The 16,724-nt window shown below is 42.7% G+C and overlaps 1 protein-coding gene across 2 annotated transcripts in view; it reads left to right on the forward strand.

Moving 5' to 3' along the window:
- brf1b (BRF1 general transcription factor IIIB subunit b) overlaps nucleotides 1-16,724 on the forward strand; it is a 482,080-nt gene that overhangs the window by 295,160 nt on the left and 170,196 nt on the right. For both annotated transcript variants that reach the window (XM_072568024.1, XM_072568025.1), the window contains one exon: nucleotides 374-467. In XM_072568024.1, coding sequence (XP_072424125.1) covers nucleotides 374-467 — 94 coding nt within the window. The remainder of the gene's footprint in view (nucleotides 1-373; nucleotides 468-16,724) is intronic.

Here is a 16,724-nt window from a genome sequence, read left to right on the forward strand (position 1 = left end):
GCCCTGACAACATGCTAAAGGTTCTCTATGTCTGTCTCTCCCGAAGGGTAAATGTATGTTGCCAGTAAAAAGATATTTTAAAACTAAGTCGCATATTAGGAGGCATATGTACCCAGAGCTGTGAGCTCCCACCTATTTGGAGTAAGACTCACTCAATTTGGTTTATATTTTAATGTTATTTGATCTTTTTTATAAAATAAAACACAATCTCCATTTGAAGATGCCTGCAGTTGGTCTCCTTGGATTGTGATTCTCTCATGTCTGTGCCTCTGTCTGCCTATATCAGCCTTCCCCTGACTGTGTGCGTGTGTATGTTATGTATATGAGGTTTCCTTTCCAGTCTTTGGGGAATGAATTTGGATGTGTTTTCCAGCTCTCTTGGTTGCTGCTAGAATGCACGATTTCAGGCGAACTGTTAAAGAAGTCATTCGTGTGGTCAAAGTCTGCGAGTCAACTCTCAGGAAAAGGTGAATTTGAATATTTGTGCATTTTCCATCAGTTTGTTTTTTGTATTTAATTTCTTCTTTCTTCTGGGAGTGTTGCCAAGTTCCCTAGGAGTCAGCCATCCTCTGGTATTTCACTCCTCCTTCATGTGTAAAGGCAGCTATGCAACCCTGGAGGGCGTATAGTTAGATATCAGTCTTATGGTTAAAGGAGTCAGTATGGGGAAAATGCAGGAATGGGGTAATGATTGGATGATCAACGATGATTATATTGAATGAAGGAGCTAGCTAGAAGGGCCAAATGGCCTACTCTGCTCATATTTTGTCTAACATTCAAGCCTAATTCATTCTCTCTGTCTCTGTCTCTCTGGACACTCATGTGGACACATTGTCATATATGCACCTTCTGACTTACCATCATAGTAAGCTTGTTACACATTGCAGCAGGTGATTGGGTATGGTAGGTTAGCTCACCATTCTCAGCTGAGTGGGAGGTTTAGCTGCTCTTAGCTAAATGTATTGTTGGGTAGGTTATCAGAAACGTGATGTGAAGATTTTTTTTTTGGTGAAATCCAATGGTGCAATGAGCCAGTCAGATTGGGAAGGTCAGCTTAACCTCTGCCTATGATGAGTGAGCTGATCTCAGCCAGAACAGCAGTGAAAGTACTGCAGTCAAACTCATTGAACTCCATTACGGAGGGGGAAAACTAAGCTGGGATTCTTAATGCTGATCATTCAACAGTGATTGGCCTTGACAGTGTACGTCTGTGGCAGGGTGGGGAGAGGTGAGGCTGGCATGTGATGCATTCTTGTCAGTAATATATTGTTGCAGTCCATTCCTGGGTAGATTTTGATGGTGCAGGAGATTTTGATCAAAGCTCAGATTGTAGGCTGCATAATCCACCAGTAAGGAAATGGAGCAAGTGTGTATAAAAAGGATTTATCACTGAGAAGTGAAGAGGGATTGCATTTATAATAGTTCCTTTTGCAACCTTGGAACATTCCTAATATTTTTGACGTGCTTTAAAAGGAGAAGCACTGGCAGTTTCTTCCTGATGTCTTGGTTAGCATTTATACCGCATTCAACGCCTAAAACATACTATTTAATCATTTAAAGCAGAAACAAAAAAATACTGGCAGAGCTCAGCAGGTCTGACAGCATCTGTGGAGAGAAAAACAGAGTTAACATTTCAGGTCAATTACATTTAATTGCTTATTGTGAAGGCTGCAGGGTGAAAACTGGCTGTAATACCTCTGTAAGCCAGAGAGATGACAGTTCCGTGTTGAGTCCTTCCAGTATCTATGTTTCTGTAAAGTGAAGGTACTTACTATGGTGCTGAACAGATGCATTTGCCTTTAGGGCAATTCTTAAGCATCCTTTCTGACATCAGTAATTTTGTTTTTTAAGTAGTCTCCAATATTTGATGGGAAATCTCTTCTTTCCCTCTGCATGTTAGGAGAGGAGCTATGAAGCATGCTGCCAAATGTCTTTATAATAGTCCCTGTGAAAAGTTGCAGCTGGTTAAAACCTGTCAGATGTACATGAGGCAGAAAGAGTTTGTGTGTGATTGAAAGCTCAACTTCTAACCATATAATGCATTTCCTTTCCATACCAGTGTATTTTATTGTGTTTATTTACCTTTGATCTGTCCTTAACCCTCTTGGTGGTTTGGACTCTTGCTGGGATGCGGTTGTACTGATGCTTCCCCAAAGGCAAAGGCTCCTCCATGAGCCCAATCCAAAGCATTAAACAATGACAGTCCAGCTGGATTCTCAATGATGCTGACTGGGAGATAAACATCGGCTAGAATGATGGACAGAGCTCCCCTGCTCCCTTCGTAATATGTTATAACATTTTGGTAGAGCCCATGGTCATGAGAGGACCTATATAAATGTACCTACCTCCCTCAGTTCCTCTGTATATAGTCACTAACTTTACTTGTAATTAGATCCCCTAGCCATGCAATTTTGTGCCCAAGATTAATGCTCCAGTCTGCTCTCTTGGAAGAGAATCTTCAAGCTTCGCTGAATAATTCAAGGAGGCATACTGAAGAACTGGTTTCACTGTAAACCTCAAGAAAACTCAATTCCTTTACCAACCTGTCCCAGATCAAACTCCACTCCGTCCCTTCATTATGATCAATGGAGAAATCCTCCTAACATTTTCTCCATCTGGGAAGCTACCTCTCATCTAAGGCTAACATCAATGTGCAGATTCAACATAAGACCACAAGAAATAGGAACAGGAGTAGGCTGTTCAGTCCCTTGAACCTGCTTCTCCATTCAATAGGATCATGGCTGATCTGACTTCCCTGCCTTTTCCTCATGGCCTTGATTTTCTGGCTGATCAAGAATCTATCGATGTCAGCCTTACATATGCAGAAAGGTTCTGTCCCCACAACTTTCTGTGGAAAGAGTTCCAAAGACACTCGACCCTCTGAGAGAAGAAATTCCTCCTCATCTCAGCCTTAAATTGGCGCCCCTTTCTTCTGAGACTGTGCTGTCTGGTCCTAGACTCTCCCATGAGGGGAAACATCCTCTCAGCATTGACCCTGTCAAGCTCCTTAAGAATGTGACATGCTTCTATAAGATTACCTCTCATTCTTCTAAATCTCAGTGGGTAGAGACCCAACCTGTTTCATCTTTGCTCATAAGACAATTTCTCCATACCAGGGATTATGCTAGTGAACCTTCACTATCATGCCTCCTGTGAAATGATTTATTTTCCTTAAATAGGGAGATCAGTTCTCCAGATGTAGTCTCTCTAGCACCTTGTAGAGTCGCAGTACTCTTACGTTCCAATCTCTTGAAACAAGGGCCACCATTGTATTTGCCTTCCTGATTATCTGCTGCACCTATGTGCATTGTATCCAGTCTGTGAGCACAACTTTCGGGTGCCGAAGAGTAAGAGTCTTCGATGACCATGACATCTGTGCTGTCCCCTTCCAGGAGAAAGTGAGGACTGCAGATGCTGGGGACCAGAGCTTAAAAATGTGTTGCTGGAAAAGCGCAGCAGGCCAGGCAGCATCAAAGGAGAAGGAGAATCGACATTTCGGGCATAAGCTTATGCCCGAAACGTCGATTCTCCTTCTCCTTTGATGCTGCCTGGCCTGCTGTGCTTTTCCAGCAACTCATTTTTAAGAATCCCCCTTTCCAGCTCATCAAAATGGCTCCGAAACTTGGACTATGTATAGATGCAACCTCAAACCTTTGGGAAGTACCATCGATGCTGTTTGAGATGGTTTCTCCACATCATCTGGGAGGACACGCATATAAACATCAGTGTCCATGAAGCAGCTAGCAACACCAGCATTGAGGCAGTGGTCACCTGAAACCAACTCCACTGGGCCAGCCACATTGGTTTGCCTGAGTTCTAACTTTCATAGCAAATCTTCACTCAGCTCAAGGAAAGCACTCGAATGGGACAAAGGAAGCATTTCAAAGATTCCCTGAACTCTTTCCTCAAGAAATGCAATGCATATATCAATGCATTGGACATTCTTGTTCAGAAGAAACCAACTTGGAGGAAACCCCAGTATGAGGGGGTGCAATTCTTTGAGAACACACATTGGCAAGAAAAAATCAGAAAAGAACCAGAAAATGGAATGCCAATGATCTCAGGACCGAGGACCAATGTCACCTCCAGAAACTCCTCCCAAATCTGTTGTGGTAGATGTGGCTCTAGGATCAGGTTCATTTAGCTACAGTAAGAATTATGGAACCCATGATCTGTGACACAGAATTTCCTATGTTGACAATGATAGTTGTTAGCGAGTGATTGTCAATGATGATTGAAACACTTTTGGAGCAAGAGCCTTCTCCAAAGTTCAGTCTTTTACCTAATGTCCACATACATGCAGAGATCATATGGTAATGGTGAGAATTGTCACTAAAGCCATTTGAAACCTCTCATGTCCCAAAGTGGTTCACCATCATTGAGATATGTTTTGAAATGTATTCACCAATGTAGTGTAGGGAACACAGCGGCCAATTTCAACACAGCATGCTTCCACAAACAGCACCGAGCCATTGAGTCATATAGCACAGAGACAGATGCTTTTGTCCAACTCATTCGTATTGACCAGGTTTCCCAGTCCCATTTGCCTGCAATTGGCCACTTTCCTTCGAAACATTTACTATTTATGTACCTGTCTAAATGTCTTTTCAGTGTTATAACTGTACCTGCCTCTATCATTTCCTCAGCAGTTCATTCCACGTACAAAATACCCCCTGTATGAAAAGATTGTCCCTTAGATCCTTTTTAAATATTTCCCCTCTCACCTTAAACCTATGCCCTCTAGTTATGGACATTTCTACCGTAGTGAAAAGACCTTGGCTATTCGCTTTATCTATACCTTTCATGATTTTATAAACTTCAATAAGATCACCCCTCAACTGCCTATGCTCCTGGGAAAAATGTCCCAACCTATCAGCTTCTCCTCATAACTCAAACCCTCCAGGTCCAGTCACATTCTTGTAAATCTTTTCTGCACCCTTTCCAGTTTAATAACATCCTTCTGACAGCAGGATGACCAGAACTATACATAATGTTTCTAAAGTGACCTCACAGCTGCAAAATGGTGTCCCAATATCTAAAAGCCACCTTCACCACTGTCCACCTGTGATGCCATTTTTAAGAAACTATGTATATGTGCACCCCATGTCTTTTTTTTGGTAACATTATCCAGGGTCCCACCATTAACTGTACAAGTCCTGCTCTAGTTTGCCTGACTAAAATGCAACATCTCACATTTATCTACATTAGATTCTATCTGCCCTCCTCAGCCCATTGACTCAGCTAATCAAGATCTCTCTGTATTCTTGGATAGCTTTCTTCACTGTCCACCACATGACCAATTTTGGTATCATTCACAGACTTACTAATCATATATTTTAGTTATATAATCTGTGTTTAACGATGTAAACTGAAGGATAAGCATCAATCAGGATATTTTTCTCTGCTCTTCTTTGACATGTTTTTATAATTGTTATTTATGTACTTTGCCTTTAATGGAGTTCATCTTGAAGAACTTTGTGGGCTGTTATGTATACAGTATTGTGATTCTGCCTGACAGTTAATCTTCAGTGGATTTGCACACATACACAGAAGTTGGTTTGCTGTAATGTCTGCTTCATAGTTTATAATATATTTTTAACAAACTAATCCATGGAGTTGATCAACAAGCGATTCTCACATTAGTCATAACAGTCTATTAATCAATGTTTACCTGAAAGGGCAGGCAGGATCTTCCCTCAAGGTCTCATTTGAAAGATCGCATGCTCAAAAACATCAACGAGCATGAGTGGGGGGAGGGCCTTCCCCTGGTTCCTGGAGGTATTCCCTTTATTTGTTGTTCGGATCAGGGTATTGTTGGCAGGGCCAATATTTATCTTCCATCCCTATCTGCATATGAGGTGGTGGTGGTGAACCACTGTCTTAACCAAGGTGCAAGTATTGGTTTGGAACAACTGAGGCACCACCAGGATATTTCAAAAGTAATTAAGAGTCAGTTACATTGCTGAAGTGTGGGAGTCATGTATAAGCTAGACCAGGTGAGACTGTTAGATTCCTTTCTCTATTAAAATTTATGAACCTGTTGAGTCTTCAACAGCCCAATAGGTTCATGGTCATGATTATTGATGCTAGTTTTTTTAATTTTAAATTTGCTTAATTAATTGAATTTAAATTTCTCAGCTGCAGCAGTGGGATTTTAACTATGTCTCTGGGACAGTCATGTAGGCTTCTGAATTACTCATCCAGTAACATAATCATTACGCTGCTGTTCCCCATTCTTAAGAGCTCTTGTTGTGGCATAAATTCCCCTCAGTAGAGCCCTGATCTGTTTTTTGTCTGCTTATTCTTAGACAGTAGAATCTTTAGCAAGGCTTGCTATTTCTTTATCCCTAGATGTCCTAAGAAGGTTTATTATTATTATTTAATGGTAGTAGTTATGGATACATGAATCTCACAACGTTAGTATGCAGGTACATCAAGTCATGTGGAAGGCAAATGGAATGTTGTTGTCTAATACAAACAGTTTGAAGTATAATAGGGCCTTGAGTAAACTACATCTGGAATACAGTTTTAATCTAAGTCAGATAGCAAACTTCAGTCTAACTCATTGTGCCAACCGGACATCCCAATCTGACCTAATCCCATTTTCCACCACTTGGCCCATATCCCTTTCAACCTTTCTATTCATGTGTCCATCCAGCTGCCTTTTAAATGTAAGTACCTGCTCTGGTATTTCCTCTGGCAAGTCTTTCCATATGTGCACCACCCACTGCATGAAAAGAGTTAGCCCTCAGGTCCTTTTTTAAATCTTTCTGCTCTTACTTTAAACCTATGTCCTCCTGATTTGGACTCCCCTGCCCTGGGGGTATTCGCCCTATTCACCCTATCCATTCCCCTCATGCTTTTATAAGCCTGTTTAGGGTCACCCCATAGCCTTCGATGCTCCAGGGGAAAAAAAAAGCCCCAGCCTCTTCCTATAATTCAAGTCCTTCAGTTCTGGCAACATCCATTTCTTTATCTTTTTAACACCCTTCCGAGAGAAGGGTGACTGCATTTGTACGCAGTATTCTAAAGGTGGTCTCACCAATATCCTGTACAACCGCAACATGACTTCCCAATTCCTACACTCAATGTTCCCACCAATGAGGTGAAGCATGCCAAAGTCGCCTTCACCATCCTTTCTACCTGCAACTCCACTTTCAAGGAACTATGTACCTGCACCCCAGGTCTCTTTGTTTGCAGCACTCCCCAGTGTATAAGTCCTGCCCTGATTTGCCTTACCAAACTGCAACATCTCACATGTACCTAAACTAAACTCCATTCGGCATTCCATGGTTCATTGGCCCAGCTAATTAAGGTCCTGTTGTACTCTGAGATAACCTTCTTTGCTGTCCACATAAACTTCCTATTTTGGAGTCGTCTACAAATTTACCAACCAAATCATTCATATAAATGATGAAAAGCAGTGGATTCAGCACTGATCCATGTGGCACACCACTGGTCACAAGCCTCCAGTTCGAAAAGCAACCCTCTACCACCAACCTTCACCAATTTTGCATCCAATTAGCTAGTTCCTCTGGATCCCATGTGATCTAACTTTACTAACCAGTCTACCATGTGGAATCTTGTTGAACATTTGGCTGAAGTCCATGTAAATAACGTTCACTGTTCTGCCTTCATCAGTCTTCTTTGTCACCTCTTCAAAAAATCCGTCAAGTTAGAGAGACAACTTCCAATGCACACAGCCATTTTGACTATCCATAATCAGTCCTTATCTTTTCAAATGCATGTAAATCAGGTCCCTCAGAATCCCCTCCAACACCTTCCCCACTATTGACATAAGGCTCACTGGTCTATAGTTCCTAGGCTTCTCCTCACAGCCTTTTTTTAAATAATGGCACCACATTAACCACCCTCCAGTCTTCCAGCACCTCACCCATGGCTATTGATGATACAAATGTCACAGCGAGGAGTCCAGTAATCTCTTCCCTAGCTTCCCACAAAGTTCTAGGAAACACTTGATCAGGACCCAGGGGTTTATCTACCTTTGTGTTTTAAGATCCCCAGCATCTCCTCTTAGAGCCATAGAGATGTATAGCACAACCGGACCCTCAGTCCAACTCGTCCATGCCGACCAGATATCCTCAAGTAATCTAGTCCCATTTGCCAGCATTTGACCCATATCCCTCTAAACTGTTCCTATTCATATACCCATCCAGATTCATTTAAATGTTGTGATTGTACTAACCTCCACCACTTCCTCTCGCAGCTCATTCCAGACATGCACCACCCTCTACATTAAAAAACTGCCCTTTAGATCCCTTTCAAATCTTTCCCCTCTCACCTTAAACCTATGCCCTCAATTTTTGGACTCCCCTATCCTGGGGAAAGGACCTTAACTTTAACCTTATCCATGCCCTTCATGATTTAATAAACTTCTATAACGTTCTGTAGTATTGACTGTTTTCAAGATATCACTGTTTATTTCCTCAAATTCCCTAGCTTCATGTCCTTCTCCACAGTAAACACTGATGCAAAATATTTATTCAGTATCTCCCCCATCTCCTGCGGTTCCACGCATAGACTGCCATGTTGATCTTTCAGAGGCATTATTCTTTCCCTAGTTACTCTCTTGAACTCAATGTACTTATAGAATCTTTTTGGATTCCCCTCAACTCTAATTGCGAAAGCTATCTCTTGTCCTTCTTTTGACCTTCTGATTTCCTCTTAAGTATATTACCTTTATATTCCTTTAGGGATTCACTTGATCCCAGCTGTCTACTTGACATATGCCTCCTTTTTCTTGTCCAAAGCCTCAGTTTCTTTTGTCATCCAGCATATGGAAGATATAGAATGTAGGGAAATAGATGGTGACACCTTGAAAAATGAACATATCAGAGGAAGAAGTGCTGGATGTCTTGAAATGCATAAAGGTGGATAAATCCCCAGGACCTGATCAGGTGTACCTTAGAACTCTGTAGGAAGCTAGAGAAGTGATTACTGGGCCTCTTGCTGAGATATTTGTATCATCGATAGTCACAGGTGAGGTCCCGGAAGACTGGAGGTTGGCTAACTTGGTGCCACTGTTTAAGAAGGGTGGTAAGGACAAGCCAGGGAACTATAGACCAGTGAGCCTGACCTCAGTGGTGGGCAAGTTGTTGGAGGGAATCCTGAGGGACAGGATGTACATGTATTTGGAAAGGCAAGGACTGATTAGGGATAGTCAACATGGCTTTGTGCGTGGGAAATCATGTCTCACAAACTTGATTGAGTTTTTTGAAGAAGTAACAAAGAGGATTGATGAGGGCAGAGCAGTAGATGTGATCTATATATAGAACATAGAACATAGAAGAATACAGCGCAGTACAGGCCCTTCGGCCCTCGATGTTGCGCCGATCAAAGCCCACCTAACCTACACTAACCCACTATCCTCCATATACCTATCCAATGCCCGCTTAAATACCCATAAAGAGGGAGAGTCCACTACTGCTACTGGCAGGGCATTCCATGAACTTACGACTCGCTGAGTGAAGAACCTACCCCTAACATCAGTCCAAATCTACCCCCCCTTAATTTAAAGCTATGCCCCCTTGTAATAGCTGACTCCATACGTGGAAAAAGGTTCTCACTGTCAACCCTATCTAACCCCCTAATCATCTTGTACACCTCTATCAAATCACCCCTAAACCTTCTTTTCTCCAATGAAAACAACCCCAAGTGCCTCAGCCTTTCCTCATATGATCTTCCTACCATACCAGGCAACATCCTGGTAAACTTCCTCTGCACCCGTTCCAGTGCCTCCACATCCTTCCTATAGTATGGCGACCAAAACTGCACACAATATTCCAGATGCGGCCGCACCAGAGTCTTATACAACTGCAGCATGACCTCAGGACTCCGGAACTCAATTCCTCTACCAATAAAAGCCAGTACGCCATATGCCTTCTTCACAGCACTATTTACCTGGGTGGCAACTTTCAGAGATCTGTGTACATGGACACCAAGATCCCTCTGCTCTTCCACACTACCAAGTAGTCTACCATTAGCCCAGTAATCCATCTTTTTATTACTCTTACCAAAGTGAATCACCTCACACTTAGCTACATTGAACTCCATTTGCCACCTTTCTGCCCAGCTCTGCAGCTTCTCTATATCCCGCTGTAACCTGCCATATCCTTCCTCACTGTCTACAACTCCTCCGACTTTCGTATCATCCGCAAACTTGCTCACCCAACCTTCTAACCCTTCCTCCAGGTCATTTATAAAAATGACAAACAGCAATGGTCCCAAAACAGATCCTTGCGGAACACCGCTAGTGACGGCACTCCAAGATGAACCTTTGCCATCAACTACTACCCTCTGTCTTCTTCCAGAGAGCCAATTCCTAATCCAAACCTCCAACTCACCCTCAATGCCATATCTCTGTATTTTCTGCAGTAGCCTACCATGGGGGACCTTATCAAACGCCTTACTAAAATCCATATATACCACATCTACCGCTTTCCCCTCATCTACCTCCTTAGTCACCTTCTCAAAGAATTCAATAAGGTTTGTGAGGCACGACCTGCCCTTCACAAAACCATGCTGACTATCCTTGATCACATCATTCTTATCCAGATGTGCATAAATCCTATCCCTTACAATTCTCTCGAAGACTTTGCCCACAACAGAAGTGAGACTCACTGGCCTATAGTTACTAGGATTATCCCTACTCCCCTTCTTGAACAAGGGAACCACGTTTGCTAGCCTCCAGTCCTCTGGCACTACTCCTGTCGACAAAGAGGACACAAAAATCAAGGCCAATGGCTCTGCAATCTCCTCCCTTACTTCCCAGAGAATCCTAGGATAAATGCCATCAGGCCCAGGGGACTTATCTATTTTCACCCTTGCCAGAATTTCCAACACCTCTTCTCTACATATCTCAAAGCCATCCATTCTACTTATTCGTGCCTCAGTATTCATATCGACAACAATGTCCTGTTCCTGAGTGAATACTGACGAAAAGTATTCATTCAGCGCCTCCCCAATCTCTTCAGCCTCCACACGCAACTTCCCATTACTATCCTTGATTGGACCTATTCCTTCCCTAGTCATTCTTTTATTCCTAACATACCTATAGAAAGCCTTAGGGTTTTCCCTAATCCTACCAACTAAGGACCTTTCATGTCCCCTCCTTGCTGCTCTTAGCTCTCTCTTCAGGTCCTTCCGGGCTACCTTATAACTCTCAATCGCCCCTATTGAACCTTCACGCCTCATCTTTACAAAGGCCGCCCTCTTCCATTTAACAAGGGATTCCAACTCCTTATTAAACCACGGCTCCCTCACACGACCCTTTCCTCCCTGCCTGATAGGTACGTACTTATCAAGGACACTCAATAGTTGCTCCTTGAACAAGTTCCACATATCAATTACGCTCTTGACTTGGAATCTACTTTTCCAATCCACACATCCTAAGTCATGCCTCAACGCATCATAATTTCCCTGCCCCCAGCTATAACTCTTGCCCTGTAGTACACACTTATCCCTCTCCATCACTAGACTAAAAATCACCGAATTGTGGTCACTGTCCCCAAAGTGCTCACCTACCTCTAGTTCTAATACCTGGCCTAATATGGAAGGTAAAAACAATGACTGCAGATGCTGAAAATCAAATACTGAATTAGTGGTGCTGGAAGAGCACAGCAGTTCAGGCAGCATCCAACGAGCAGCGAAATCAACGTTTCGGGCAAAAGCCCTTCATCAGGAATAAAGGCAGTGAGCCTGAAGCATGGAGAGATAAGCTAGAGGAGGGTGGGGGTGGGGAGAGAGTAGCATAGAGTACAATGGGTGAGTGGGGGAGGCGATGAAGGTGATAGGTCAAGGAGGAGAGGGTGGAGTGGATAGGTGGAAAAGAAGATAGGCAGGTCGGACAAGTCAAGGAGGCAGTAACTGAGCTGGAAGTTTGAAACTAGGATGAGGTGGGGGAAGGGGAAATGAGGAAGCTGTTGAAGTCCACATTGATGCCCTGGGGTTGAAGTGTTCTGAGGCGGAAGAGAAGAACGCCTCATCTTCCGCCTCGGAACACTTCAACCCCAGGGCATCAATGTGGACTTCAACAGCTTCCTCATTTCCCCTTCCCCCACCTCATCCCAGTTTCAAACTTCCAGCTCAGTTACTGCCTCCTTGACTTGTCCGACCTGCCTATCTTCTTTTCCACCTATCCACTCCACCCTCTCCTCCTTGACCTATCACCTTCATCTCCTCCCCCACTCACCCATTGTACTCTATGCTACTCTCTCCCCACCCCCACCCTCCTCTAGCTTATCTCTCCATGCTTCAGGCTCACTGCCTTTATTCCTGATGAAGGGCTTTTGCCCGAAACGTTGATTTCGCTGCTCGTTGGATGCTGCCTGAACTGCAGTGATCTATATGGACTTCAGTAAGGTGTTCGACAAGGTTCCCCATGGTAGACTGGTTAGCAAAGTTAGATCTCACGGAATACAGGGAGGATTGGCCATTTGGAGACAGAACTGGCTCAAAGGTAGGAGACAGAGGGTGATGGTGGAGGGTTGTTTTTCAGACTGTGACCAGTGCAGTGCCACAAGGATCGGTGCTGAGTCCTCTATTTTTTGTCATTTATATAAATGATTTGGATGCGAGCATAAGAGGTATGATTAGTAAGTTTGCAGATGACACCAAAATTGGAGGTGTAGTGGACAGCGAAGAAGGTTACCTTAACTTACAACAGGATCTTGATCAGATGGGCCAATGGGCTGAGAAGTGGCAGATGGAGTTTAATTCGGATAAATGTGAGGTGCTGCATTTTGGGTAAGCAAATCTTAGCAGGATTTATACACTTAATGGTAAGGTCCTAGGGAGTGTTGCTGAACAAAGCGATCTTGGAGAGCAGGTTCATAGCTCCTTGAAAATGGAGTCGCAGGTAGATAGTATAGTGAAGAAAGCGTTTGGTATGCTTTCCTTTATTGGTCAGAGAATTGAGTACAGGAGTTGGGAGGTCATGTTGTGACTGTACAGGACATTGGTTAGGCCACTATTGGAATATTGCGTGCAATTCTGGTCTTCTTCCTATTGGAAAGATGTTTTGAAACTCGAAAGGGTTCAGAAACGATTTACAAGGATGTTGCCAGGTTTGAAGGATTTGAGCTACAGGGAGAGGGCTGAACAGGCTGGGGCTGTTTTCCCTGGAGTGTCAGAGGCTGAGGGGTGACCTTATAGAGGTTAACAAAATCATGAGGGGCACGGATAGGATAAATAGGCAAAGTCTTTTCTCTGGGGTGGGGGAGTCCAGACCTAGAGGGCATAGGTTTAGGGTGAGAGGGGAAAGATATAAAAGAGACCTAAGGGACAATTTTTTCATGCAGAGGGTGGTACGTGTATGGAATGAGCTGCCAGAGGATGTGGTGGAGGCTGGTACAATTGCAACATTTAAGAGGCATTTGGATGGGTATATGAATAGGAAGGGTGGGCTGGGTGTTGGCAGGTGGGACAAGATTGGGTTGGGATATCTGGTCGGCATGGACGGTTTGGACTGAAGGGTCTGTTTCCATGCTGTACATCTCTATGACTATGACTCTATCAGCCTTGCCCTTCACACGAACAGGAACATACTGCCTCTGAACACTTGTTATCTCATTTTTAAAGGCCTCCCAATTCCCAACCATCCCTTTACTTGCGAATAGCATCCCCAATCAACTTTTGAAAGTTCCTCTATTTTGAAAAAAACTATATGATTGCTTTGGAAGCAGATCAGAGGTTTGCTTGCCTAATTCCTGGATCGAAGAGCCTTTTATTTGAGTTTAGAAGAACGCAAGGTAACCTTATCAAAACATACAAGTTCCTGAACTTGTATAGGTGGATAATGGTTGAATTTCCCTTCTTGTGGACAAGAGTACAACTAGGGGACACAATTTAAGAACAGTTGGTCTCCTATTTAAGGTGGAGATGAGAATATTTTCTCAGCTTGTTGTTAGTCTGAGAGTTCTATCCCTCATAAAACAGTGGAGGTGGGGTTTAATTGAGACTGATTTATGTGGGCAACGGAATTGAGGGTTTTTGGGGGTGCAGAAAGGCAGTGGAGCTGAATTCACACAATCCGATCTTATTGAATGGTAGCAGAGGCTCAAAGGGCTAAATGGCCTACTTCTCCTTGGTTTGATGTCCCTAACTGGCTATCATGCCTCGGCCGTTTTTAAAGGCAATTGAGCCAAATAAATGAAAGAATCAAATTAGACTTGAAATGTCAACTCCTATGTCCACAGATCCTGCCAAACCTGCTTAGTATTTTCTGCACTTTGTGTTAGCTGCCTGTAGGCCCATACTGGTGAAGGCAGACGTTTTCCATTCCTAAATGATGTTTGTGAACTGCTCCATTTTCATCAAAATCTGAAGAAATAACACTTTTTATTTCTATGCATACTTTTCACTGGCTTTTTACTTTCAGAGTTTGAAGTATTACGAAACTTCCTCAGGAAGATTTGAACGTGCAATCTCTGGCTTCTTAGTCCTGTCTCATAAATCACTTTCCTATCGTACCTATCTTTCCATTACTCACTATCTTAGAATCATGCATTAGTCTTTGATCTGTTTGTTTGACTCTGTCTGTTGTCATCTCTATCTTCTGTGTAAAGACAGGTACAATGCATTTACAGTACATAACGGAGCATCACATTCCCATATTTTCTCTAAGTAGTGTACAATCAATCTGTTGTCTGTGTTTTTGGTGACAGCTAGCTTCTCAAACAGTGATCATTTCAGGAGGTCATTCAGCTTACTGGGCTGTACCTCCATTCAGATTCACCATGCCTGATACGTATTTCATCTCCATATAGCCACATTTGCTCCATATCCAGTGATACATTTACTAATCCCAGTCTTGCAAACTGCGGTTGACCTGCATCCAAAGTCTTGTGTGGAAAACAATGGTCTTGATTTCCATTTGGAAATAGTCCAGCTCTAACTTTAAGGCGCTGCGTTCTCTTTCTAGATTCAGCCACGTGAGGAAATAGTATTTTTGTTTTATTCATGGATTGAGGGCGTCATTGGCCAGGCCAGCATTTATTGCCCATCCCTAATTACCCAGAGAGCTGTGGGTCTGGAGTCACATGTAGGCCAGACCAGGTAAGGATGTAAGGCCAGACCTAAAGGATATTAGTGAACCAGATGGGTTTTTTTCAACAACCGCCGATGGTTTCATTATCATTCTTTGACTCCTAATCTCGAATTTTTATGAATTCAAATTTCACCATCTGCCATGGTTGAATTTGAACCCGGGTCCCCCAAACATTATCTGGGTCTCTGGATTAACAATCCAGGTGATAATATGACTAGGCTATCACCTCCCCGTAACCATATCTATTGTATCAACTCCTGCCTACACTTTGTAAGTGCCTTATGATGTTGTGAGGTGGTGAAATGCATTACTTAAATAGAAGTGTTTGCCTTTGCTTCAACATTCTTAAATTAAAGAATATGAACCAACCTGTCTGAATAATTTCATTCTTTCACCTGTGGTATCATTCTGAGGAACCTGTGTTGCAATTCTCTCAGGCCGTGACTTAATTCCTGAGACATGGTCCCGGAGAAATGAGCAGTGTTACTCAAAATGGGGTCTGTCCAAGGCTGTCTGCTTTGTTCTCGAGAAAAAGTCAGCATTCAGCTGAACCTTTTTAATTGCTTCTGATACTTGTTCAGTAGCTTTCAGTAATGTGCGCACATGACCAGCTTAATCCCTTTGCTGCTGCACTAATGTTCTCTCATCATTAAGAAATTATGATGATTTATCTTTTTCTGATTCAAAGTGAATGCCCTCACACTTGCGCACATTAAACTACATATGTTAGTTTTATTCATTCACTAAGTCTGTGTTGTGTTGCCAATTCCTGCCCTTATCTACGCAAGTTCCTGTACCTTCTAACATACTGTTACATACAAATCTAGACATACAATTTTCTATTTTTCCATCTAGACCATTGATACAAATGGTGAAAAGCTGTGTTCCTAGGGGAGCATCATTGCTGGGGGAGCATCACTTGCCATATCCACTCAATCCAGATATATTCCCTTTGACTCAATAGTTACTTCCTAGCTCCCAAAAAGTTTGTGATCCACCTCATAAGTTTTCATCCAAATTCTTGCATTTTCCTCTTGCTTGCTTTTCCTTGAATAGAAACTTATTAAGTGCCTTTTGGAGGTTCATATAGACAGCATCCATTGATTTTTCATTATTCACAAGCCCGTGACCTTCAAAATAATATATTTATAGTAATCAGTCATAATCTTTCATATAAACACCCACAGATTCATATCAACTCTCTCTGACTAACTGTTATTTGCTACTATTACTGTCTCTGGTAGAGTCCAGTAACTGGTACAATTTATACCGTACTGACGGCATTTAATGAACAGGGTAACCAACCATCCTGTTTTTATGGTCCTGCCTTGTATATAGAAGAAAGGACATCAGTCAAGGGCTATTAATCCTAATTCTGCCATTCCATGAACTCTCTTCCACTTATTTAACCTTGAGAGAAAAGTTTTGCCCAGAAATATGTTCATAGTGCTTAATACCTTGGAAAATGATCAGACAATAAGTTGATAGTGTGTGGATTTCCAGTTTTATTTCAATGTTCTTCATGTGTCAAATGTAGTTGTTTTTGTTCTTCATTGAGGCATTCCAATGCCACTGCTAGCATGTGTCTGGGATTGGCATACCGACTAAATTTGTACATTTTCATGACATTTAAAGCCACACCTGTGCCTCCCTATAC

This window comes from Chiloscyllium punctatum, chromosome 4 (assembly GCF_047496795.1).
Source record: "Chiloscyllium punctatum isolate Juve2018m chromosome 4, sChiPun1.3, whole genome shotgun sequence".
In the NCBI taxonomy this organism is placed as follows: domain Eukaryota; kingdom Metazoa; phylum Chordata; class Chondrichthyes; order Orectolobiformes; family Hemiscylliidae; genus Chiloscyllium; species Chiloscyllium punctatum.